Raw genomic sequence first — 24,334 nt, forward strand, 5'->3', positions numbered from 1 at the left:
TTTACATTATCATTCATCTAATATTTTCTCCAAATGCAGGTTTGTAGAGCAATATTGTTTGATAAAGATAAGCAACCAAAGGTGCAAAAAGATTCTATATTTTTATTGATGAATTAAAAAAAAAAAAAACAATCTTAATCTTTTACATAAATAATAATGTTCTTGTGAAAATGATACTAATTTCTTCTTCTTCTTTTTTTTTCTTTGGGATGTAGTGGGAGGTTTCAAAGTTAGAATTGGTCACAAATGAAATGGTGGATCAATTTTTCGTCGAAGTGGATGATGATGATTGGGAAGATCTACGGCTTGATGTGAAATCTAATAAAGCCAACTTATTCATAGCAAGACTCTAATTTTAACGTATATAATAAAGAATAAAAATTGTATTACGTGAACGTACTGCGAATGAGGATACACGATACCAGTTGGATATCTATGTTCTTCCCTGGTTTATTATGTATACATCCATTTCTCTATAAACTACAAAAAAATAAAAAAAAAAATAAAAAAAAATAAAAAATAAAAAATCTTTCGATATTACTATAGATTTATGAAGAGGAGGAGGAGTGGTTGTGATAGTCCAATCATTTGATGCAAACACAATCGGTTTGAGTTTGTGGACGAGGAATAGCTAGATCACAAACAGGCGCACCCGAAGCAGCTTAGATGGTCGATCTAGAAGACTGGCTCAAAAATTCCCTAAGCTGATCATATTGGCTCAAGTAAGGACGCCTAGCAACACTGCTATTAGACTTTGAAATTTCCATATAATTTGTTTAAACTCTCTTTGTTTGGAATGCTTTATAGTGATGAATAATATTTGGTTATCTTATGGATAGAAGGCCAAATTTGCTAAGTTTCTTCCTTCTTTTATTTTTCTGTTGCTATAACCATGTATGGGTGGATAAAGTTGCTTTTGGTGAATGAATGCACGGGGAATTCCTTGAGACAGAAATATGTCGTCGTCGTCTTCTTCTTCTTTTTCTTATTCTTTTACTTCAAGCCTTGAAGAGCTTGCACCATGGGCCTGGAATAGGACATGTTTTTTTCCCCCTTGTCCTTGGCTTCTCTAGTTGCAGTGAAGTGATCATTCCAGGCATAAAGTATAGGTGACAAGCTCATATGGATGGAAGTCTAAAAAAAACATTTAGAAAATATGTGATGCAGCCTGCAATATGAAACCCAGGTTACCAGTCATGTCGAGCATACCAAGGTCATAAGGAGATCGGCTAGGATAGCCTATCATTCTTCATTGATTGACAATCAATCAAGAATCTCTCCCATTTTGGTAGCACCACAATTTGGGAGGATTTAATTTAAATAAAGGTGATCCTATCTTTTGCAAATAAGGAAGTCAATTGGAGGAGATTCACATTCCCAAAGAAGAAAAGAAATCAGTAAAGCCTTCCCCGATTTGAAGCTCCCCTTGATTGGTTCTTAATATGGAAAGCCCAAAGGGACACCACTCAAGTTGAAAAGCTTATCAAATGAGGTTTGCACATGTTTTATTCCTTGCTCCATTAAGGAAAGGTTAGTGGCAATTGAAACCACACATGGTAGCCACAAATGGACAATATATTGGCCTTGATTTTGGCAGTCCTTGTGATTGCATCTAATTGCTTTTATTTAGGTTGCTTTTATTATAGTTAATAAAATCTTAAGATAGTTTCCTCTTTATTTTAATAGTAATATTGTGTCAAGGATCCCATCAGTTAAGGGTTACCTTGATTAGACTTATTATCTTTACAAAATCTCAGCTGTATGATCAATAGCAATAGGGTTAAAGATTTAGAGTTTTCTTTTCTATTTAATGTAGCTTGTTGGTGTTGGACAAGTGTGTATCCATCAAACCCGGTTCGATCCGATTAAACCCGGTTCACCTTTGTATTGAACATTTATACACTTTAGTTTAATATTGTCACATGCGATATAAACTTTGTAAGCATTATATGTCCGTAAGTTTTACTTAAAATGGTAGTCACGATTAGGGTTTGGGCTGGACACCCTTATCATATGGTCGTTGCATTAGGTATGCCTAGACATGTGATGTCAGGGTACGAATGCGAGTGCTCACATGTTTGATGTGTGCATTGGCGAAGAATCTACTTTGTCGATTCCCTTATGTATTACTGCCAGATATAGGAAGGGATAGACATGTGTCACCGACACCCTGTGCCTGACGGAACCCTGTCATTGCAAAGTGTAATCGCATTCTTTGATTCATCAATGACTGAGACTCAAGCGAGTCAAAACCGGTGTTCTGGGAATGCGTGAACACTTTGTGAGTGAAGGAGTTATCCAACATGGTCACCACTGCCCGATTGGGGAACACCAAGATTGAGACTGTCTGTGTATGGTCGGATCGGAATCTGGATCCAGTGCCATTTTGGAAATGATTTTGCAAAAATCTATTTTACATAAAATGATAGATTATTTATAATTATTTGAACAAAGTGTTTTATCGAGTTTTGCGGGATCCGATCAGATGCACAGACGCTCGTATATGGACATGTACTATGGATTGGGGTTTGGCAGTACATGTGTACATGCCCTAGATTCCATAATGATGGTGTTGATTAGTGGGGGGGGATTGTATATGATAAATTGTTATCATCTAGAGAGTTCTTTGGAATTTGCTATTTTAATTGGTTCTTTATTTAATTAATGGATATGTTGCTAATTGTAATTATTCATAGATATTAAATAAAGTAATTAATTAATACTTTTCCTATTAGATTCTGCTTCTTCACCAAGCAAAGGACTCTGAGATAAATAGATAATGCCTATCTGGGATAAACAGATAGAGCCTATCTAAGATAAAGAGATAGAGTAAATTAGGAGAGAGAGTGTCAGACTCTCATAGGGATTCTTCCCATCTGGGTTTTGGAAACCCATCTATAAATAGAACCCAAAACGCATGAGGGAGGCAGGCTTCCACGTTTTTCATAGCCACCCCCTCCCACGTTTTGGCTCTCCTTTTCTCCCTCTTGTGATTTCTTCTTCTTGCTCTCTAGTTTTGAGAGCTAGGGTTTTAGAAACCCAGATCTAGTTGGAGAAATATTCGGATTAGCTTGGAGAACCTTGGTAGCACCATTGAAGGTTCAGTAGAGTCTGCTTGGAGTGCTTCTTGGAGGAAGAACCACTGTCTATTGGAGGAGCAACACTTGAGGCTCACCAGGTTAGCAGTTCTTGATTAATTCATTTTGTTTTAATTATTTAATATTTATGGGATGCAAAAGAACTCGAAACGATTTATTTCCGCTGCGCATTTGAGTATGGGATGGATCCCTCTTGCCATGTGATGACTAGAGATGTATTTTCTCTGTCCCTAATGTGTTCTATAATTGCGTGGGACACATGAGGGAAGGAGAAACCTTATTAGGGATGCACCAGGGTTCCCATGGGCGACCATGGGAAACCCTAAAATTAAAATGGGGCACCCATGGGACACCATGGGATAACCCAAGGCGTGGAATACCCTAATTGGTTTATAATTGGTTTTCCTAGGGAACCATGGTTTGATCCCTGGACCATAGTTTTACCTGCAGTTGGAACAATGAAGGTAGTGATTATTGGAATGAAATTTGAGACCTTAGTCTCTGGAGCTCAAGAGAGTTTTCCTCCTACAATTGTGTTGTGCTTGTTCGATTGATCAAGTCCATGATGAATTAAAGCGTTCTCGATTCTTCCGATCCATAGCGGCCACGAGGCTGAATTAATATGTAATGATGCAACGGTGGAGAAATGTTAAACAAAAGAAATATAATACAACTCATAATATATATATAACTAATTCAAACTACATCATCAATTCATATATTTTTGTTTTATATATATCTACTATGAATAGGGAGTAATCCAAATTGGAGGAGACATTGTTGAACGGAAATCAGAATCACTTGATAAAAATGGATCGACAATGAACGGCTTCACAAGAAGGAAGACCAGAAAACCAGTAAATGGATTCAATAGGTAAGTCACTGTTGGATAGGTGTCCATCAAAATCCAATCAAATGGTTTAATGAACATTAATATGCAGTTATATACTTTGGGCAATAGTGTGCCTTAAGGTTTTGCCTTCAATTGTCCACGACAGAGACAAAATTTGAAGTTCTGTTTTGCCTTCAATTGTTCAGAACTTGGATTCCTACTCCTTCTACCATAACAAGTGTCTCTGTGGTTCACCTCTCGCCGCTTGTAAGTAAAAGCCGTCGACGAGCCCGGAGTCCGGATCAAACGTACATTACGGATATTAGTTGATAGACATGTTTCGGTGCAAACAGCTGCTAGCTCTGTTTTTATTTATTATCGCATTTTACAATTATCTTTTAAGTAAAGGTTCGAATGTAACTGTTGCTGCATGTTATAAGAAACTTTGTATTTTTGGCTACAATCCATTTGTCATCGTCTGACTGGATTGGAATACTGGATTGTAAAAATCAGGGTTTTAAAGATTGAAATTGGGATCCAAATCGAAATGGGGTTGGTGTAATTGTTATGGGTCTACATGCATGGGTTCACAGGTCAGAATAACTGAGAAAGAGTGAGTGACTGTTATGTACAACAGTCTCACATTGGTCCCGTAAGAACTTGGGTGTGGACCTTAGTTAGTAAGTTCGGGACGGCAATTGAACGGGAACGGATACGCACGGCAGTTAAACGGATTAGACGGTAATAATACTTTTCAAAAATCCGCTTCATAAAATGCATACGGTAATAATACGGCACGCGCTTAATACGGATATAATACTGCATAGACGGCAATAATACTTTAAAAACGGACATATATTCATTATATAACATGCATTCACCACCTAATAAACAAAATAATATCATGATTTTATTAACTAAAATAAACACAATAATATAATATGCTATATAACATCTCTAAGATTATCATTTAACATACCAAAATATCAATAATCTACAAGAAATGAATGTAGATTGTCCGAAAATGACATGAGCAAGTTGAAAGACCAGAGAAACAAGAGGAGAGTACAAGACTTAAGTGCCGCTTTGTTGAACGGAGATGGCGAGGATGATTGGAGATGGAGGGCGGCTACTTTTGCCTGCAGATTGGATGTTCAACGCAAATCGAAAGGGACGAAAGGGAAAGTGAAATCGTTTCCTAAATTCTAATCTTTTGGATAATTTTTTTATAAAAAACGCATATAATACGTGTATTATTCGAGTATAATACGTGCTTGCTTAAAAAACGCGTTTTTTATAAAAATACGGGAAAATACGGGACGGAGTATTATACGTTTAAAAATATGGGAACGCATATAATACGCGTATGATACGCGACTTTACTAACTAAGGTGTGGACATATATTATATTACGTTCCTTCCCCTTGTAGACCGGTTTATAAGGGTGAGTTCTTCCAATCGTATCATTGGTACTTTCATTGACCTGTCCTTTGCGGTTGACTACTTGGGAGGGGCTACCTGATCCGGAGTGGGCCTACCATTAAAGGGTGGGGTAGTCCCCATTGAATGTGCAAATGATGTCTCACTTGATTCCCCTGTGTGCACAGGAGCCACGTTTCAGACAGAGAACACTTCCTCTATATTTTAATATTGAACATGATTAAACAATTGGTGAAGCCATGGCGATTCGATCATCAATGCTACATAATGCACTCTTGGAAGATTTTGAGAAGGTGATTCTTGATTCAGAATCATAAAGATGTGGTCTCCTATTTGCAGAAAAGATGTGGGATGGACATGATGGCATCATGAGGGTGTTTTTGGGAAAATAATAAAACCCAATTGTGGTTTGTGAATGCTAAGATGATGGGTAAACCGTCTTCTATGAGTGGTGGAAAACTGTCTTTTATTATTAATTTATCTTTACAAAGATCCATGTGGCCGAGTTTATTTAGTTAGGATATGCTAATTGATGTTTATATTTTGTTGGTAAAAGCATTGTTGGAAAACCAGATTTTCTGACTCGACTTGTCTTCTAGAAAAACCTGGTTACTCAGCCTTGTCAAACCTTGTCAAGAGGAGTCGCGTTTTTTTAATTTTATAATGCATTAAATATGTATAAATTAGTAAAAAATCATTAAAATATAGAAAATAATGAAAAAAAATAAAAATAAAAATCAAGTGATCACATATCAATGCATTTTGAGTTTATACCATTGAAAAAGAAAAGGGAGTCAAGGAGTTGAGGCTTTGTTATTGTTTTAGATTATGGATTTTTACTATTTAGTTAACTCCGTTTCTATAAAGTGGTAAGTTTTCAGTAAAGTCTGCATGCATATTACTTAGCTTTGAATTCTAACATTGTTAGAAATAGATTTGATTGTGCTTCTGCATCGAACTCTTTGTTTTGGAAACAGCTTTGGAAATTAGACATTTCGCCAAAACTGAAACTCTTTTTATGGAGATGTTGTGTTAATGCTTTAGCTGTAAATCAGTTACTTTTTATTAGATACATCACCCATAATGCTAAATGCCCCATTTGTCAGTTGGATGAGGAATCCATTGTGCATGCTTTGTTTCGGTGTTCTTTTGCCTCTTCATATTGGTTGGCTTTCCCTTTCTGTTTGGACACATCTTCCTTTCAAGGTAATGATTTTAAAGATTGGATTTGGTTCTTGTTTGATAAGTATAGGGATGTTCCAAACCAACGCAACTGTTATATCCAATGGTCATCTCTTCTTTGACAAATCTGGAAAACCCGAAATAAGGTAGTATTTAACTTTGAAAATCCGAACCTTACTGCCACCATCAAAGCTTTTAATCATACTGTGGAAGAAGGTAGACTGGGTATAAGCCAATTCCTTAATCCTCATTTGCCTGATAATAATCATTCTTCATACTGCTTGTCTTTTGATTTCAGCCTGCCTGTTTCTTCTCCAACTTTTATACTGGCTTTCACTGATGGGGCATGGAACAACAAGTCAATGAAAGGTGGAAGGGGGTAATTCTGTTCGATGGAGTTAAGCGTTTCATTGCGGCTAAATGCAAGGCTGGTTCGAGTATCTCAGCAGCATCTATGGAGGCAGAAAGTGTTCGTGATGCATTACTGCTAGCTAGCAGCCTGGGTTTTTCAAACCTGGTCTTATTCTCAGATTGCCAGGCCCTTGTCAGCTCTCTTAATGGGATCCCATCCTCCCTTGATTGGACTGCACTCTCCATTGTGGAGGATATTTTATCTATTTCCTTCAGTTTTATCAACGTTGAGTTTCGTTTTATCCCTAGATCTTTGAATAAGGAAGCTCACTTCCTTGCAATAAGAGCTTCTAAATTTGTTTTATCTAGAATCTGGTGGCCTAATCCACCTCCTTTTCTTGTAAATACGACTTTTCTCAGCGGGAGATCCTCCTCTGCTGATTTTCTTTAATATAAGTTTAGTCTCTTGTCCAAAAAAAAAAAAAAAAAAAAAACTCCGTTTCTAAGTGAATTGGTTTTATGATTTTTTTTTAAACGATTAAATTCGTCGATTTTGTCATGACTCTAGTAAAAATACCGAGTTTTATTTGACTCGGACCATTTATGACCCAGTCTCTTCATTTTTTTACCCTGACCTTGTCTACCCGACTCTTGACCAGGCTTTTCAAAATTTGACTTGACTCGGATGACTCACCCCAATCAAAATCCAGTTTTTCAATTACGGGTAAAAGAGCTAATCGATGCTGATAACGATAAATATTTGACTTTCCAGCTTTTTCCTTTTTTAGACAAAAAAGTTTATGATTGACCATATATGCGTACAACCTGTATTACATGTAGTCAGATTGATATAAATACTTATTTAAAATGACATAAACATCCCCTGCCCTCTTATTTGATGGAGTAGATGAGTCTCCAGTCTCCAGTGTATGAATACCTTCCTCTTTTGAAAATTTTCAAATTTGACGGATTTGACTATCCACGTAACCCTGCAAACTGCAAAACTCCTCTTTTTCTTGAATCCGACAAAAATAATTGCTTCCGAACAAAATTAGATCGGACCCACATTCAATGTCCCCACCATCACCTTCTCTCTTCTCTACCTCTATCTCAAGTATAAATTCAGAGAAATAATTCATATATTTTTTTTGGGGGTAGAAGAGAAGCAATTCATAGTTGTTTTTTGGAGAAAGGAATAATAATACATAAGTAATTAATAACCCTAAGCAGTAGATAATAGATCATACACCACCAAAGAAAGAAAGACATTTCTTTCACTGGTTGTTGAAGATACCAAAGCTGGTATTTGCAACGGTAAAACCTCCATCAATAACAAAATCATGGCCACTAACACATCTTGACTCATCGCTCCCAAAATAAAGTGCAGCTTCAGCAATATCCTGTTCGCCCAGGTTAACTCCTTTGAGACACGCCAACCCTTCTACACTCTTCTCTATCATATCATCTTCATACTTCTTCAACACATTCTTAACAAAAGGTGAAGCGATCGCGAATGCTGAGACACAATTAACCCTAATCCCAACCCGACCCAGTTCAGCAGCTGCATTCTTAGTGAGACCTACTACTGCATGCTTGGAAGCTACGTAAGCATGAGTGGCTATACCTCCCACGATTGAACTCACACTCCCATTGTTAATGATGCTACCTTGTTTCGCCGGTAACATGACACGAGCTGCGTGTTTGGTGCCTAAAAACACACCGGTGACATTGACGTCGAGGACCCTTTCGAAATCCGATTTTTCGTTGTCCATAATTCTTACCTTAGGTGGATCAATGGTCCCGGCATTGTTGAACATTATGTCAAGTTTTCCAAATCTTGAAACAGCCTCGTCTACTGCGTTCTTCACATCATCTTCTTTGGTGACATCGCAATGCACGAATAACGACATCTCTGCCCCAATTTCTTCGCACACGGATTGACCCAAATCATCTTGGATGTCGGCAATCACTACCCTACAACCATGCTGGCTGAATAGTTTGGCAGTAGCTTTACCGATGCCCGCAGCACCACCTGTGATCACTGCAACCTTTCCTTCTAGTCTGTCAATCAATTAATGGTTATGATCATCATCATCATCATCATCAATTTATTGGAAATGAAAAAGAAAAAAATATACACAAACTAAGGTGTTTCAATTTCCGACAAAGAAATTAAAGTTTCTTAATTAGTTGATCCTAGTACCTAGGAAAGCCCGAGAATGAATCATCTGCATACGTACATGTGATCGAGAGGTAATCACATGTCCCATTTTTATCATTTACAAGGGCGGGCAGGAGGAGTATTTATGAAAACAAAAGAGACATGTGACTGCCTCTCACATGTACGTGCAGAGGAACTGAACTCGGAAAAACCAGCCTCATTTCTGTTATAACAACATCGGAGGGAAACCCTATTGCCATTCTTTAAAAGCATAGAAATGAAAGACAATATAAGGAGAGAGAGAGAGAGAGAGAGAACCACCTTCCCATAGAAGTAAGAAGCTTGTCAGAACTCATGGTGAAACTTGGACAGTGGGTTCACAAGAGATTGGTTTGGTTAGTTAGATCTTTGTTGATCTTCTTCTAAACCCGTATCTCATATCGGGACTCAAAGCAAGTATATATACCCCCCCCCCAACACACAAACACTATGACTATCTGAGATTCTCTCAAAGTCTTGAGGAAATGTGATCCATGACTTCCCAACGCCACCTACGCACACACACTGCAGACAGAGAGAGAGAGAGAGAGAGAGAGAGAGAGAGAGGTTCCAACAAAAGTAAGGTAGATGACTTTTGGATTAGTAAAAAATGACTGATGCAGTATGGAAAGAATCTGCATAATCACATTAACTATGTACTGTGTAACATACAAACCGTGATTTAAAAACCTCCTAATCCATATTTAATATAACTTCTAATTACAACCACGAGGGAAATTTATCGAAAAAGGTCCTTATCAGAGTTGATCTCACACCAATAAGGAAACTATTTTTTTTTTTTAATAGAAAAAGCAGCTTTATTTAGAACTCACGGATGGAACAGTAACAAACTTCGCAATCTGTGGAAACTACTTATGCGTGTGTTTTTTTTTATGTACGTGTGATTCACGTTTATATTTTGGAATAAACTACTGTTTTCCTACAGAAAAACGTTGTTAACTGTTCCGCAGATGTTGGGTTAAGACGTTAATAAGTATTTATTTACTATCCCTTGGACAGTTGGACAGTCGCTAGCTTCACAAGCGATTGGTTTCCTTATATTTTTGTTTTGGGGGGGGGGGGGGGGGTGAGGCGTTTTTCTCTTTGCCCCAAGGCAGGCACATGGGGGTGGGCGTAATGACCACCCTGCCCCCTGCACAGGCTGCTCATATGCCTGGGTGCAGCCTGTGCTACGGCAAAGAGAACATTCTCCCAATTATTGGTCTTTTGAACCCATTTCATTGTGTTACCGAAAGCTAGTATGTATAACGGATTCTAATCCTCTATTGCACGCTGCCCGAAATTGATATATATCTCGATCTTAATTATCCCCTCAGTTTCTTGTCTGGCCAGTTCCGCATTGCCTTTAAGAAAAGGGACACAATGATCACCCTAACTTTGTCTGAACACTCTGTTTGGATGGGATCTTATTAGAGGCATTAGGGAACTGGATCGGACATGGAACTGAAGGAGATAATTTTCCATTTATATAAACCCCCAAGATACTCTCAAGACTTGAGAAAAAGTGGTTCACGGCTTCCAAGCCCCCTACACACATTCACTGCAGACTGGAGAGAGACACAGAGATGTAGGTGCCAATCAAATAAAAGGATAAAGGACCAATGCTTTTATCCTCATAGGGAGAAAAATAAAAGACAACCAATGTGATATATGCAATAATGCTTGAGGCATGGGGAAGTCCAGCCAAAGTATGGAAGTTGAAGTTGTATGAACAGTTTCCTTTTAGTTGATAGTTGAGCCCATGATCACATGTGAAGGAAGGGGGGACTTAGTGAGGTGTCCTTAGTCGTAGATAAATAGCACTAATGGTGATAATGAAGAAGCACATCCAGCATGCAAACATAATTCCGGGTTCGCGTCGCCGTGGACAGAGTGTATTGGAGGTAGGCCAGGTTGACAGAGAGATATTAGCTGCGCAAAGGGAGGGTGTTGAAGGACGGTGCCAGGATTCTACAGAAATCCTCCATCAATGAAGTGCATTTACTGGAACGTTAGAGGGGTGGGGAACCAAAGAGCACGCGCTCACTTAAGGTCTCTCATGAAGGACGAAAGACCAGATTTTTTGTGTCTGGTGGAGCCAAAGGTGCGGGTCAGTAATTGCCCATTACAGTTTTTTGCCAGGTTGGGAATGCACGCAGAAGTACCATGCAACCACCGTGAAGTTGGAGTTCCAAATATTTGGTTCCTGTGGAGATTTGGTTTGCCTCGGCCTGTCGTAATCTTAGAGTCTGATCAGCACTTAACCATGCAGGTGGAGGAGCAGGGAGTTAGAAGCATCATTTCCGTCATACATGCTAGCTGTTTTCGTGTGCTTCGACGACAGCTCTGGCATGATTTGGCATCCCTGGCAGGAGTTATTTGTCCATGGTCAGTTATAGGAGATTTTAATGCTTGCTTATATGCCTAAGAGAAAAGGGGTCCGGGCAGGTTTAACTTGGGATTAGCTGAGGAATTTGCCGCGATGGTGGAATCTGCTTCCCTCCTGCCGATTCCCTCATCTGGTAACAGGTTCACTTGGTCGAACAATCGACGAGTGGGTAATGTGATGGCAATGTTAGATCGCAGCTTCTGCAACGATGCCTGGTGGCAAAAGTACGAGGGAAGTGTGCAGCGGGTGCTGGTTAGGGGTCCTTCTGACCACTCACCCCTGGTGATTTCTTGTGATAAGGTTGCTCGGCCCTCTAACGTACCTTTTAGGATGCAGCGGTTTTGGGTTGAGCATGCTGATTTTCATGATTTTGTGAAAGGCTCATGGTCGGTGCTGGTTCGGGGCTCACCACTTTATGTTGTTGCAACAAAGCTGAAACGACTTAAAGGCCCACTGCGGGAGTGGGCAAGAGCAGTATTGCCACATATTGATCAAGAAATTGCTCATGCAAGGGCTAGTCTTGAGGCTGTGCAGGCACTTATAGAAGCGGAAGGGTTCTCTGGTGATCTACTAGAAAGTGAGCTGCAGGCTAAAAAGAATTTTGACCAGGCAACGTTGCTTCAAGAGAAGCTTTGGAGTGAAAAGGCCAGGGACAAGTGGATAAAACAGGGTGACAGGTGCACAAAATATTTTCACATGATTGCCAGGATCAAAGCAGCAAGGAATTCAATCAGGAAACTAAAAAAGGGCGACGGGGAGGTCCTAACGGACGCTAGTGCCATTGGTGTTCATATGGCCTCAAATTTTGAAAATTTCTTCAAGATAGAGGGGTCCACCAAGGTTGCGAATTTGCTTGCAGTAATCCCGTCTATAGTCACACATGCAGATAATGATATGCTTGCTAAGATCCCTTCACAAGAGGAGATAAAAGCGGTTGTTTTTTACTTAGATCCCTCCAGTGCACCAGGGCCAGTTGGATTTCCAGGAGCATTCATCAGATCATGTTGGGATGTGGTAGGACATGATGTCTGCCGGGGGATACAAAATTTCTTCAAAGAGGGAGTGGTGACAAAGGGGATAAATTGTAATTTTCTAAGCCTGGTCCCAAAGGTAGACAATGCTAATAAATTGGGGCAATTTCGGCCAATATGCTTGGGTAATTTCTTTTTTAAGCTGATTCCAAAAATCATGGCAACACGGCTATCCTTGATCTTGCACAAGTTAATCTCCCCTGAGCAAGGAGCATTCCAGCAAGGGAAGGTTATTTTTGAAAGTATTGGTGTGGCTTTGGAGTTAACCAATACCATGATGCGGAAATGTAGGGGTGGTGGTTTGGGAATGAAGCTCGACATCCAGAAGGCTTTCGACACGCTTGAATGGGATTTCTTAAATGATGTCCTTGGTGCATTTGGATTCTCTCAGTTATGGATTTCATAGGTCCAGCAGATTCTGCTCTCTACAAGAATCTCAATATTAATAAATGGAGGACCAATAGGTTTTTTTGGTGTTGAAAGGGGACTCAGGCAGGGTGACCCCCTCTCCCCCCTCTTATTTATCTTGGCTGAAGAAGTCTTGTGTAGAGGCATATCCGATCTGTGCAATAGGGGAATGATAGAGGCGCTGCCAGGGCACCGTCAGGTATCTACCCCCTCCCACCTTTTATACGCTGACGACCTTTTAATTTTCATGAAAGCGGATGTGCGGAGCGTGAAGCAGATTAAAAAATTTTTAGAAGACTATGGAGCTTACTTTGGTCAAGTGGTGAATCTTACCAAGAGCAAAGTTTTCCTAGGGCGCATCTCATTGATTCGGAAGCTCCGGCTTGCATCGATTCTATAGATCCCAGTGTGCACGCTGCCTACAAGGTACTTGGGAGTGGAACTGATACAAGGAAGGAGGAAAAGGAAGATGTTCATGCCTATGATTGACAGCTTCAAAAAAAGGTTATCGACTTGGAAAGGACGACTGTTGTCCATGGCGGGCCGAGTTCAGCTTGTTAGATCAGTGATGCGTAGTATTCTAATACACAACTTTTCAATCTACCTATGGCCAGCATGGGCAATTGCTACTATGGAACGTTGGATCCGCAATTTCATATGGACGGGGGAAGCAAATTCATCTAAATCTATCACGGTCCGTTGGGAACGTCTTTGCAAGCAGAAGAAAGAGGGGGGGCTTGGAATTCGGCGGCTGAGAGAGCTAAACATGGCGCTACTTGCAAAGCTTGCATGGTCGATCAAAACATCAAGCACAAAATTCGCAATATTCTTGAGAGGCAGATTCATGAAAAAGGATGGAAGCCTAAGGAGATCGGTGGGAGCATCTTCAGTGCTACCAGGTCTTAGAAGGGTGTGGAGTTTTGTTCAAGAAGCGGAACGATGGGTTATGGGTGATGGAAAATCAATAAGGTTTTGGTATGACACGTGGATAGGGGAGCACAGTGTACAAGAGCTTCTGAAGCCGAATGAGATTCCATGTAATCTTATAGCAAAAGTCTCAGATTTCCTTGACAATGACACATGGCGTTTCCCACATGCTTCAGCTGCTGCGCTACAAGGTGTCCTTACAATGATTCTAGAATTGGGAATTACAGCAACGGCCAGGGAAGATAGGAGGGCCTGGGCGCACTCATCTTTAGGCTCTTTCTCAGTCTGAACAACATGGGAAGAATTAAGAGTGAAGGCTATCTCGCTTGAGTGGAGTTGGGAAATCTGGCAGCGACACTTGCACCCCCATAGCTCCTTGTTTGGATGGCGCCTAATGCATGGGGTGCTCCTCTCTGATGACAGGGTGGCTCGAAAAGCGGTTCCAATGGTCTCAAGATGTGATTTGTGCAATGCAGACAGTGAAGCAAGCTCACATATTTTTATGGACTGTTCCTTCTCAAGTCAAGTATGGAGAGAAATGCTGTTTTACTTTAATGAAAGCCAAAACCGGTTTCCTTCTGTGGAGCTTCTCTTCTCTTGGTGGTGAAGGAGGTGTAAGACGGTGCCCTTAAAAGAAGTTTGGGGGGTGCTCCTAATTGTTGGGTGTCAGCAGTTATGGTTTGAGCGCAACAGAAGAAGATATGAAAACCTTAGAGGGTCGCCAATGCAAGTTGTGAAACGCTGCCTAAGAGAGATTGCAGACTCCTCACGAATCATAGGGGCTCACGTGAAATCAATACACGATCTAATTCTAGCTAGAAGATTTCATGTTGCGGTCACACGCCCACCAGTCCACTTAGTCAAGGAGGTATGGTGGAGGTTACCTCCTACAGGATGGATAAAGCTTAATATAGATGGGTCATCCTTGGGAAATCCAGGAGCTTCAGGAGCAGGGGGGATTTTTCAAAATCATCTTGGCACCCCAATCAGATGTTTCTCTACCTTCCAAGGAGTGAGGGCGAATTTCAAAGCGGAATTGGTAGCCTTCTTTGAGGGAATAAAGGAAGCTAAGGAATTGAAAATAAACCAACTATGGATAGAATGCGACTCTGCAGCGGTAGTTTCATCTATTTTGTCTGCCAACCTTCCTTGGCACTGCTTGCAACTTTGGTGGGTGATAGCAGGCTACCTAGACTCCATTCAGTGGCGATTGACTCATTGCTTTAGAGAAGTAAATTCTATAGCTGATGTGCTTGCCAAAAAGGCAGCAACGCGTAAAGAATCACACTCCTGGTCCACAGCTCCGAGTTTTATAGCTCAGTCCATTGTATGGGAGGCAATGTGCCGCCCAGATTACAAATTTTAATCGACTTTAGGATGCTTGTGATTGTGACTATCCCTTTATTTTACTGATTTGGTAGGGATAGTTACCATGTTCTTGTATCATTCTTTTTTCTATTCATAATATATACCTTGCTGATCTTTAGCCAAAAAAAAGAAGCTATCCTATGAATCTACTCTTGAGTAGGGAGGTTAGACTTCCTCAATAAAGCCATCTTTACGTGTGTTTTCTCCATTTTATCTCAGCTACTATTTTCTCTCTTTCACCCAAGCATCATTTTATCATAGGTAAGAAGGGCTCTGCCAAATACATACCACAATGATGTCTGGTAATTGAGGAACTTGAATAGTCATTGTCATATTTCTTAAAAAAGAAGACCAATGCTTTCACTAAAAAAAAAGGAAAAATGATCTACACACTAATGTGTTGACATAATTGGCACGAGAGAAGAAGCCTTTGGTCATAGAATAGGAACAGTGTAGGAAGTGTTGGTAACGAACAATTGAGATGCTTATAGGTGTGTTAAATTCCTTTATATCATCATTTTCCTTTCTATAATTCCCGATAAAACTCTTCACAGTAAGATATCTTCTTCTTTTATTTTGTTCAAAGAAACAAGGGTAAAGTACACGTACCCCCCTAGAATGCACCCAATATTCCTCGTACCCCCCTAAGCGGCTCAATATTCCACGTACCACCCTTCAATATTCCACGTACCACCCCTGCTTTACACCCCAAATGCCATTTAAGTCCACAGCAAGTGTTAAATGCTAAAAAATGACCAAACTACCCTTTCTTCTATCTGTTCTAAAATTTGAAAAGACCTAATTGCCCTGACCTATTTGCTAAAATTTGAAAAGACCAAAATGCCCTCATCTTCTCCAAACATCATCTTAATACTACCACCACCACCGCCACCGCCACCCACCATTAATACCATCACCATCGTGAAGCAATGGAATCCAGTGTTTTCTTTCGATTTGTTTGTCTTCACGAACTCTGAAACTTTTCTTTTCTTGATCGATGTGATTGTGATTGTGGTGGGGCTTCACCACCGTGAAGCCCACCTCCCTGAGTTTGCTTTCCACTCTTGGTGTTCACCCGCCTGTCATCGAATTAGAAGAAGCCGAATTGGGAGCACTCGCTGCTCACGATAGTCAGGGTGATGGTGAAGGAAGATCAGGGGCTACGCCTCTGTCTACACCTTCTTCACCTACACCGGCTGTGTTCATAGGAGGGAAGAGGTTGGGAGGATTAGAGAGTCTGACGGTGCTTCATCTCAGTGGAAAACTGGTGCCTTTGCTTCGAGACGTTGGTGCTCTCTGGATGTGATATATGCTCTCTGTGTATGTGTGTATCTTCTTCTCCATCAACAAATGCTCGCATCAAATCCCTAATCTGTATTTAAATGTCGAATTCTAGTTTATATAGAACATATCTGTGCCTACTTTTTTTTTCTTCTTCTTCTTAATTTTGGGATAAATGTCAAATAGCATCCGAAGTCGGAACAGATCATAGGAAAATTGATCATCTTTGTAGCTTGTTCGTGGGGGTTGGGATTGAATCGATGCACAGATGTAAATAGAAGATTGATGAAGAAAGAAGGTAAATTTACCACAAATTTTTTTTTTCAGTTTCAGAAATTTTGTATTTCACACCAGTGTTGACAGTTCGTTTGGGAACTGGTTGGTAGTGCAGGTTAAATAATACCAAATCCAGAACTCAAGAAAGGAATTTCGAAAGGAATAACAGGAGTATTAAGTGGAGGAGAAGTTATTAAGAGTGGGGATTAACAACAACAATGAAAGGGAGCCACAGTGAGCAGATATGAGAGTGCGCAGAGGGCAGAGAGTGAGTCAGTGCGAGGGTTTGAAGATAGAGAAATATGAGATTAGAGAGAGATACGGAGGTGGGGCTTCACGGTGGTGATGGTGTTAATGGCGGGTGGCGGCGTTGGTGGTGGTGGTGGTGGTATTAAGATGATGTTTGGAGAAGATGAGGGCATTTTGGTCTTTGCAAATTGTAGCAAATAGGTTAGGGCAATTAGGTCTTTTCAAAATTTAGAAAAGATAGAAGAAAGGGTGATTTGGTAATTTTTTAGCATTTAATACCTGGTGTGGACTTAAATGGCATTTGGGGTGTAAAGCAGGGGTGGTACATGGAATATTGAGGGGTGGTACATGGAATATTGAGCCGCTTAGGGGGGTACGAGGAATATTGGGTGCATTCTAGGGGGGTACGTGTACTTTACCCAAAAAACAATGCCTGGTCCATCATGTGGCTCCTGCCCCAGACACAAGAGTATCAATTTACAATCTTGTCTTGTAAAACAAAAAATCCTACCCATGTTGATGCCCCTATACATGCTCTCATTGGCACCTATGCTGATGTAATGGCTATACGACCAGGTAGAGATCTTTTGGCCATTTATTTTATAAAATAATAAGGTATTATAAAAATAAAAATATTTTAGATAACAAAACTTTCATGTAAAATATTAGGGAAAAAGAATGCTACCTAGGTGTGTGCGGTGCACTGCCCCTGTGCCTAGACATAGAGGCACGCAGAATGACCATCATGTCCCCATGAAAAGATGGAATTTCTCAGGGGCATGACAATCATTCCGTACACCTGGGCGCAAGGCAGCACACAGCACGCACCTAGGTAGCATTCTACAAAATATTATTTGCATAAAAAATACAAACCATACATGTCTCAATGCATGTGGTCATACAAGTAAACCAAGTTTATTTTTTTCCACACTAATTAATGGCCATAAATTTTGACCCAAAAGAATGGCCATAAATCTCCGGCTCAATGGGTTTTGGTAAAAGCAAATTTTTTAACTGGTTGGTTCTTTCTTGATTCGATAAAAGCAACTTGTGAGCCACTCACTAAGAATGGATAAATAGATTTGTAGGTTACCAGGTGAAAAGGAAAGGCAATCTAAGTATTTAAAAACATGAGAAGAGAAGATGTAAAAGTTTAAAAGCAGGGGAGTATTAGAAAAGAAGTTTAAGAAAGGGGAGTTTTAATAAATATAAGCTAAGTGTAGGGGAGTGATAATAAATACCCCCTATCCTCTTGAATAAATCACTCTCCAGTTCCAGACATGGCTGGAGGGGGAGTCGGGATCAGCTACCCACTTGGGAAACTTAACATCCCCACAAAAGAAACGTGGTCGGCTTTCAAACATAAAAATCTGAGACTCAATCACTTTTGCGTTTTTATCAAAAAAAACAAAAACAAACATTACTTTTGCTTTTCTTACCTAAAAACATTTTTAAAAAAATTATCCAATGCGGAATGATAAAAAAACTACTTCCATTCAATTCACGTTTATCTTGATTAAATTAACCACAGTTTGAATTGTTACGCAGGTGGTGTTGGGTTAAGAACATTATTGCCGATCTACAAATCTAACAATCCACATCATGGGAATACCAACAAAAGAAAGGTCGGTGACTTTTGACGAACATTACTACTGCTTTTCTTTTCTACTTTTCCCTCCTTTTCTATCTTTGAAGCTTTATAGGCCCAGTACGTGCACGTGCCCAATACATATATCTATTTATATGCAACTTGCTTGTGGCTTCTATACCTCGGCTCAATATCGGTTCTTAAGTTCTCTACTTTAGGTGTTAATTAATCTTCTTCTGCAATAGTTAGAGCACCTCCAAGTTTTTCTTTCATGGTCTCAAACCATACTTTCAACGAAGAACCTAATCAGGTTTCTCTTTGATCTTCCAGCTCAAAATGGTTCATTTAGTGATTTTTTCTTCTTATCTCTCTCTCTCTCTCTCTCTCTCTCTCAAACACAGGTTTTGTTCGAAGAAAATTCAAGTGTAAGGAAGGTGATATTAAACCGGCCTACAAGACTGAATTCTATTACATTTCACATGGTATGAAGATAGAGAAGTTATTAAAACATCATCGTTTTAACCTATCTCACTATATGCACACTTCTACATGTTTATTTGTCTCTTTTGTTCTATTGATAGGTCTCTCAAATGTTAAAGAAATTGAAAGAATACGAAAAGGATTCCAGAGTGAAATTAGTGATATTGAAGGTATATATATATATATATATGTATTTTTGCTTTTGGGGTAGAGATTTTGAAGTAAAATTAATTATTGTACAAGTCAATACAGTACTGCCACTTATTTACCGAAACATTAGGTTGCAATGATAAAATGTTGCCAAGGTCAGCCTTACCCACGTACGGCAGCCTCTCTATCTCCTTGGGACCAAACACAACCCAATGTAAAGCTCAAGCTAGCCTAGACTTAACAGACCCTAGATTAGATTTGGGATCAAACACAACCCAATCTTAGCTCAGGCTAGCCCAGACTTAACCGACCCTAGATTAAGCCATGACCAGACCACCCAGCCTAGATTGCTAATTTAGTGCTTTATATATCCATGTAATCAATTCTAAGAGATCGGTCACTATCAAATGATTTAACATTTTTGCAGGGAAATGGAAAAGCTTTTTCTGCGGGTGGTGATTGTGTAGCTCTTGTTAAATATATCACTGCTGGTAAACTTCCACTTTACCACGTTCTTAAAAATATTTTGCATACTAAACATTTAAACCAGAATCTATTAACTTATATAATACACCTCACTAAATGTATCAGGTCATTGGAGTTTTGGTGCAAGTTTTTATCGAAAACAACTCATCCTAGACTATATTATAGCTACACATGATAAAACTTTGGTGAGATATTATCTTTATTAGTATTTTTTTTTTTTTTCTTTAACTAGCCTTAATTACATGGATTTGATCCTAAAACAAAATGTGGATTTGTGAAGGTCTCACTTATTGATGGAGTGGTCATGGGAGGTGGTGCTGGACTATCCATGAATGCAAACTTTCGAGTTGTGACCGAGAAAGCAGTAATGTCGCAAAATCTAATGAAATCTGACATATTATTATTAATTTGCACGTATTGAAAAAATGATTGTCATTATTTTGTAGCCAAGATATGATACTAATAATATAAAATAAATTAATGTAATATTATATCTATTCACCCAAAAATAATAAAATAAAATTAAAAAAAACTTTTAATTTTTGTTTATACAGGTATTTGCGATGCCCGAATCAAGTTTAGGACTTTTTCCGGATGTAGGTGCTTCATACTTTTTGTCTAGGCTGCCAGGTTTCTTCGGTAAATACTCTAATCATTTCTTCCTGTGAAGTCAATAACTAGAAAATAAAAAACTAATAAGAAACAATTTCCTAGTTAAGAAGAAACTGACTTTTTGAATTACTGTTATTTTAGTGTTAAAGTCAGTGATTTAATAGATACATATTAAAAAAAATCAATACTTATGTCTTCTAAAATGTTTTAAAAATGTTTCATGTGCCAATATCATTCAGGAGAGTATTTGGGCCTCACTGGTGCTCGGTTAGGTGGGGCAGAGATGGTTGCATGTGGCCTTGCTACTCATTTTATCCTTTCCAAGGTATCTATATTATATTCTTAATATCTTGATATGAGGTTTTGTTGAAAATGTTCAATATATAGTTACTAAAAAAAAGAAATTTTCACTTCATGGCTTTTGCCACGTGGCAGAATGATGTCATGATTCCAACCTTTAGATAGAAAAGGCCATGTACTTCTATATTATATTCTTAATATCTTGATGTTTTTACTAACTTCATGATCATATGGGCTTATAGTGTTCCTTATTGTCTAATATATAGTAATATTTCATATCTAACAAACTTAAGTATTTAAAGCGCACTATATGTTCATGATTTATAAATTTTGGTTTTGTTCTTGATGACAGGATTTACCTTCATTGGAAAAAGAGTTGGATGGAATTAATTCTAGAGATCCAACTGTCGTGTTTAAAGTAATCAATAACTTCATTGAAGAACCATCTATTAAATCTACTTCTGCTTTTAGAAGGTAATGATAACCATAATATTTTAAGGAGTTATGGCAAGACAAAAGATTGTTCTTTTTTTCTTTTTAAAAATTCAATTATTAAGGAGATATAACGGCGTCCCTTCTTCTTCATAAGGCTATTTCAAATAAAACTATTAATAACTAACATTGACTGTCCCAAATTAGACTGAATATCAAAACATGGTTAGATGATGATGTGAAGAACACGTCACAAAGCCTAAGTGCCTACAAAACAACCATGTAACCAAAAAAAACCAAGCCCATGGAAACATACCTTTATAGTTGTAGTGTTTCAAAGATCCCTCCATGTGAGTAAAATAGGTGGACCATGAATGAACATATTATGAATGGGTAATGTCATGTACAATGCCTATGTTCTCCGTATCAATGACTTATTGTGATAGAAGTTTGTTATGATGATGCAGCATGGATATCATCAACAAATGTTTCTCAAGAAAAACAGTTGAAGAAATACTATCAGCATTGGTAAGATTTTAGAAAACTTTAAAGATATAGAAGACCATTTTGTTCATTATTTAATTTCTCATTTTCTTTAATTAATGTTTTCATTTATAAATTTTTTCCCACTTTTAGATAATTTTCCTAATTAGTTGTTACAATATATGGATAAGATTTGTTGACATCAGAAGAAAAAAATTCATGTTTGGTATAGGAAAATGAGGCTAAGAATGGGGCAGATAGTTGGATTGTGGCAGCAATCAAGTCTATGAAAGCAGCATCTCCAACTAGTCTTAAAATATTTCTTAGATCGGTAATAACTTTTTCATTAATTATGAATATAAGAATTCTTCAACGTTTATGTTTAACTAATTAAATATATTTAATAAATAACAGATCAGGAAAGGGCGGGGGCAAGGCCTAGATCAATGCCTAATTCGTGAGTTTAGAATGGCTTCTCATGCTTTGCGCAAAACAGTAAACAATGACTTTTATGAGGTCTCTCTCTCTCTCTCTCTCTCTCTCTCTCTCTCTCTATATATATATATATATATATATATATATACAATGAATATTGCTCAATTTCATTCATCTAATTAATATTTCTAATATTTTTTCCAAATGCTGCAGGGTTGTAGAGCAATATTGTTTGATAAAGATAAACAACCAAAGGTGCATGCAAAGAGATTCTACATTTTTATTTAAATAATAATGTTCTTGTAAAAATGATTCTAATTTCTTTTTCTTCTTCTTTTTCTTTTTGAGGATGCAGTGGGAGGTTCCAAAACTAGAATTGGTCACAAATGAAATGGTGGGTCAATTTTTCACCAAAGTGGATGATGATGATTGGGAAGATCTACGGCTTGATGCTAGATCTGATGATGCCAACTTATTCCTATCAAGACTCTAATCTTAAAGAATAAAATTGTATTACATGAATGTACTGCGTACGAGAATACGTGATACCAATTGGATATCTATGTTCTTCCCCGATTTATTATGTATACATCCATTTCTCTATGAACTAGAAAAAAAATACAAAATCTTTCCATCCTATAAATATTGTGTGAAGAGGAGGAGTGCCTGTGATGGTCCAATCATTTGTTGCAAATACAATCGGGTTGAGTGTGTGGAGGGAGGAGCTAGACCACAAACAGGCGCATCCGAAGCAACTTAGATGGTCGATCTGGAATAATAGCTTATATGCTCAATCTAATTCTGATTAATAAAACCATGATTAAGAGCCCCTATAAGCAGCCCACAATCTTATTCGATTCCAGAACCCATGGTAAGAGCCGCCATCAGCAACGACGTCTACTCACTCCTATTGGCTTATTGGGTTTAGAGAATGGATCATCTGCACGTACCAACAGGTGAACGTACATGTGAGAGCCAATGGTATTATACATGAAAAGGGAGATGGAATTTTATGCAACCCCACTCTGTTGGATAAAAATTAAATTCAATTTCATTATATCTCATTATACTAAAGATTCAAAAGGTCTTTGTCACATGTAGTCTTTGTCTTTTAAAAGGTCTTTTCATTGTCCAATCTTACTCAAATTTGAGTTTTCATTTCGCTCCATATTTTGAGTTGCATTTGTAAAAGAACCAATGTTGTTTAGTCCCACATTGGTTAGCTTCAAGGATGTGAGCTTGCTTATAAGTATTCATGGGTCCTTAAGGGACATGGGTTCCTTAGAGAGAAGTGTGTCCTCTCACTTGTTTTTATACATGCACCTACAGTACCTAGAGTGTGTATTGGTACCTGTGCAGACACCTAAAGTATGTATACAGGGACGCCTATATACGTATAGTACCTTTACAACCTACCTCTACATATTCTATATATACAAGGGTATTGGCAGGGGTAACTTCACTTAGTCTCTTCCTGTTTTGTTGCTTCTCAAGGAGTGGTTCTTCTCTATTTTTCATCAAAGAGTGTTTCTGTCCGTCCTTACTGTCTCTGTGTGTTGAGTATAGCTTTCGGACCCCTTCTGTAATCACTTTGGGAGTGCCGCCTTTAGTGATTAGTGGATCGTTTCATCTTGGAGATATAATCGCACTGTTTCCGGTCTGCACTAATAAGGGGTGATTAAAGATCTTAAGGAGAGTGTCATCTAGATACGACTCGATCCAACCTACTGTCTCCTTTGGCGATATCCTGCAACTAACAAATATGTATATTTATTTGATTATTTATACTCTTGTTTCGTACTGCTGTTTATGCTTTTATTACTGTTTGTATTCTTATATTGTTCTGCCCATAGTCCAGTGCTAACAATCTTAAGGTCTTTAAATACATCGTGGCTGTTTCTAACAGTGGATCTTAATACTGTTATAAACAGATTTAAGACTATGGCTGGACAAGATACACTTGGTCAAAAGGACACATCCAGTGTTGATCCCATTCCAACTAATGTGGTCCCTGCTGTTACCACTCTTCAACCCGCATTGGAGAAGATGAGTACTGTTAGAGAGTTCGATAAGATCGAACAATTTGATGGGCAGAATTTCAAGAGATGGAGCCAAATGCTTTTTTTGCTTTAACCCAAATAGGGGTTGCTTTTGCATTAACGGATCCCAAACCACCACAAAGTGAGGTTCTGGAAGAAGATGTAAAACGGATTGCATGGATTCAAGCCGATTTTCAGTGTAAAAATCGGATATTGAATGCGCTTTCCATTGATCTATACAATGTGTATAACTCATACGAGTATGCATATATGATCTGGAACCCTTTATGCAACAAG

At 38.6% G+C, this 24,334-nt stretch overlaps 1 protein-coding gene across 2 annotated transcripts in view; it reads left to right on the plus strand.

Moving 5' to 3' along the window:
* Positions 1 to 22,491, plus strand: part of LOC122642106 (3-hydroxyisobutyryl-CoA hydrolase 1-like) — a 45,099-nt gene extending 22,608 nt beyond the window's left edge. Inside the window, exons 4-14 of one of the 2 annotated variants that reach the window (XM_043835522.1) lie at positions 19,678 to 19,741; positions 19,842 to 19,921; positions 20,017 to 20,100; positions 20,291 to 20,375; positions 20,588 to 20,673; positions 21,001 to 21,122; positions 21,548 to 21,608; positions 21,796 to 21,894; positions 21,978 to 22,079; positions 22,212 to 22,253; positions 22,354 to 22,491. In XM_043835522.1, the coding sequence (XP_043691457.1) occupies positions 19,678 to 19,741; positions 19,842 to 19,921; positions 20,017 to 20,100; positions 20,291 to 20,375; positions 20,588 to 20,673; positions 21,001 to 21,122; positions 21,548 to 21,608; positions 21,796 to 21,894; positions 21,978 to 22,079; positions 22,212 to 22,253; positions 22,354 to 22,491 (963 nt within the window). The remainder of the gene's footprint in view (positions 1 to 19,677; positions 19,742 to 19,841; positions 19,922 to 20,016; positions 20,101 to 20,290; positions 20,376 to 20,587; positions 20,674 to 21,000; positions 21,123 to 21,547; positions 21,609 to 21,795; positions 21,895 to 21,977; positions 22,080 to 22,211; positions 22,254 to 22,353) is intronic. The other variant, XM_043835523.1, reaches the window with a different exon arrangement.
* The last annotated feature ends 1,843 nt before the right edge of the window (positions 22,492 to 24,334 follow it).

The sequence above is a fragment of the Telopea speciosissima genome, chromosome 10 (genome assembly GCF_018873765.1).
Source record: "Telopea speciosissima isolate NSW1024214 ecotype Mountain lineage chromosome 10, Tspe_v1, whole genome shotgun sequence".
Taxonomy (NCBI): Eukaryota; Viridiplantae; Streptophyta; class Magnoliopsida; order Proteales; family Proteaceae; genus Telopea; species Telopea speciosissima.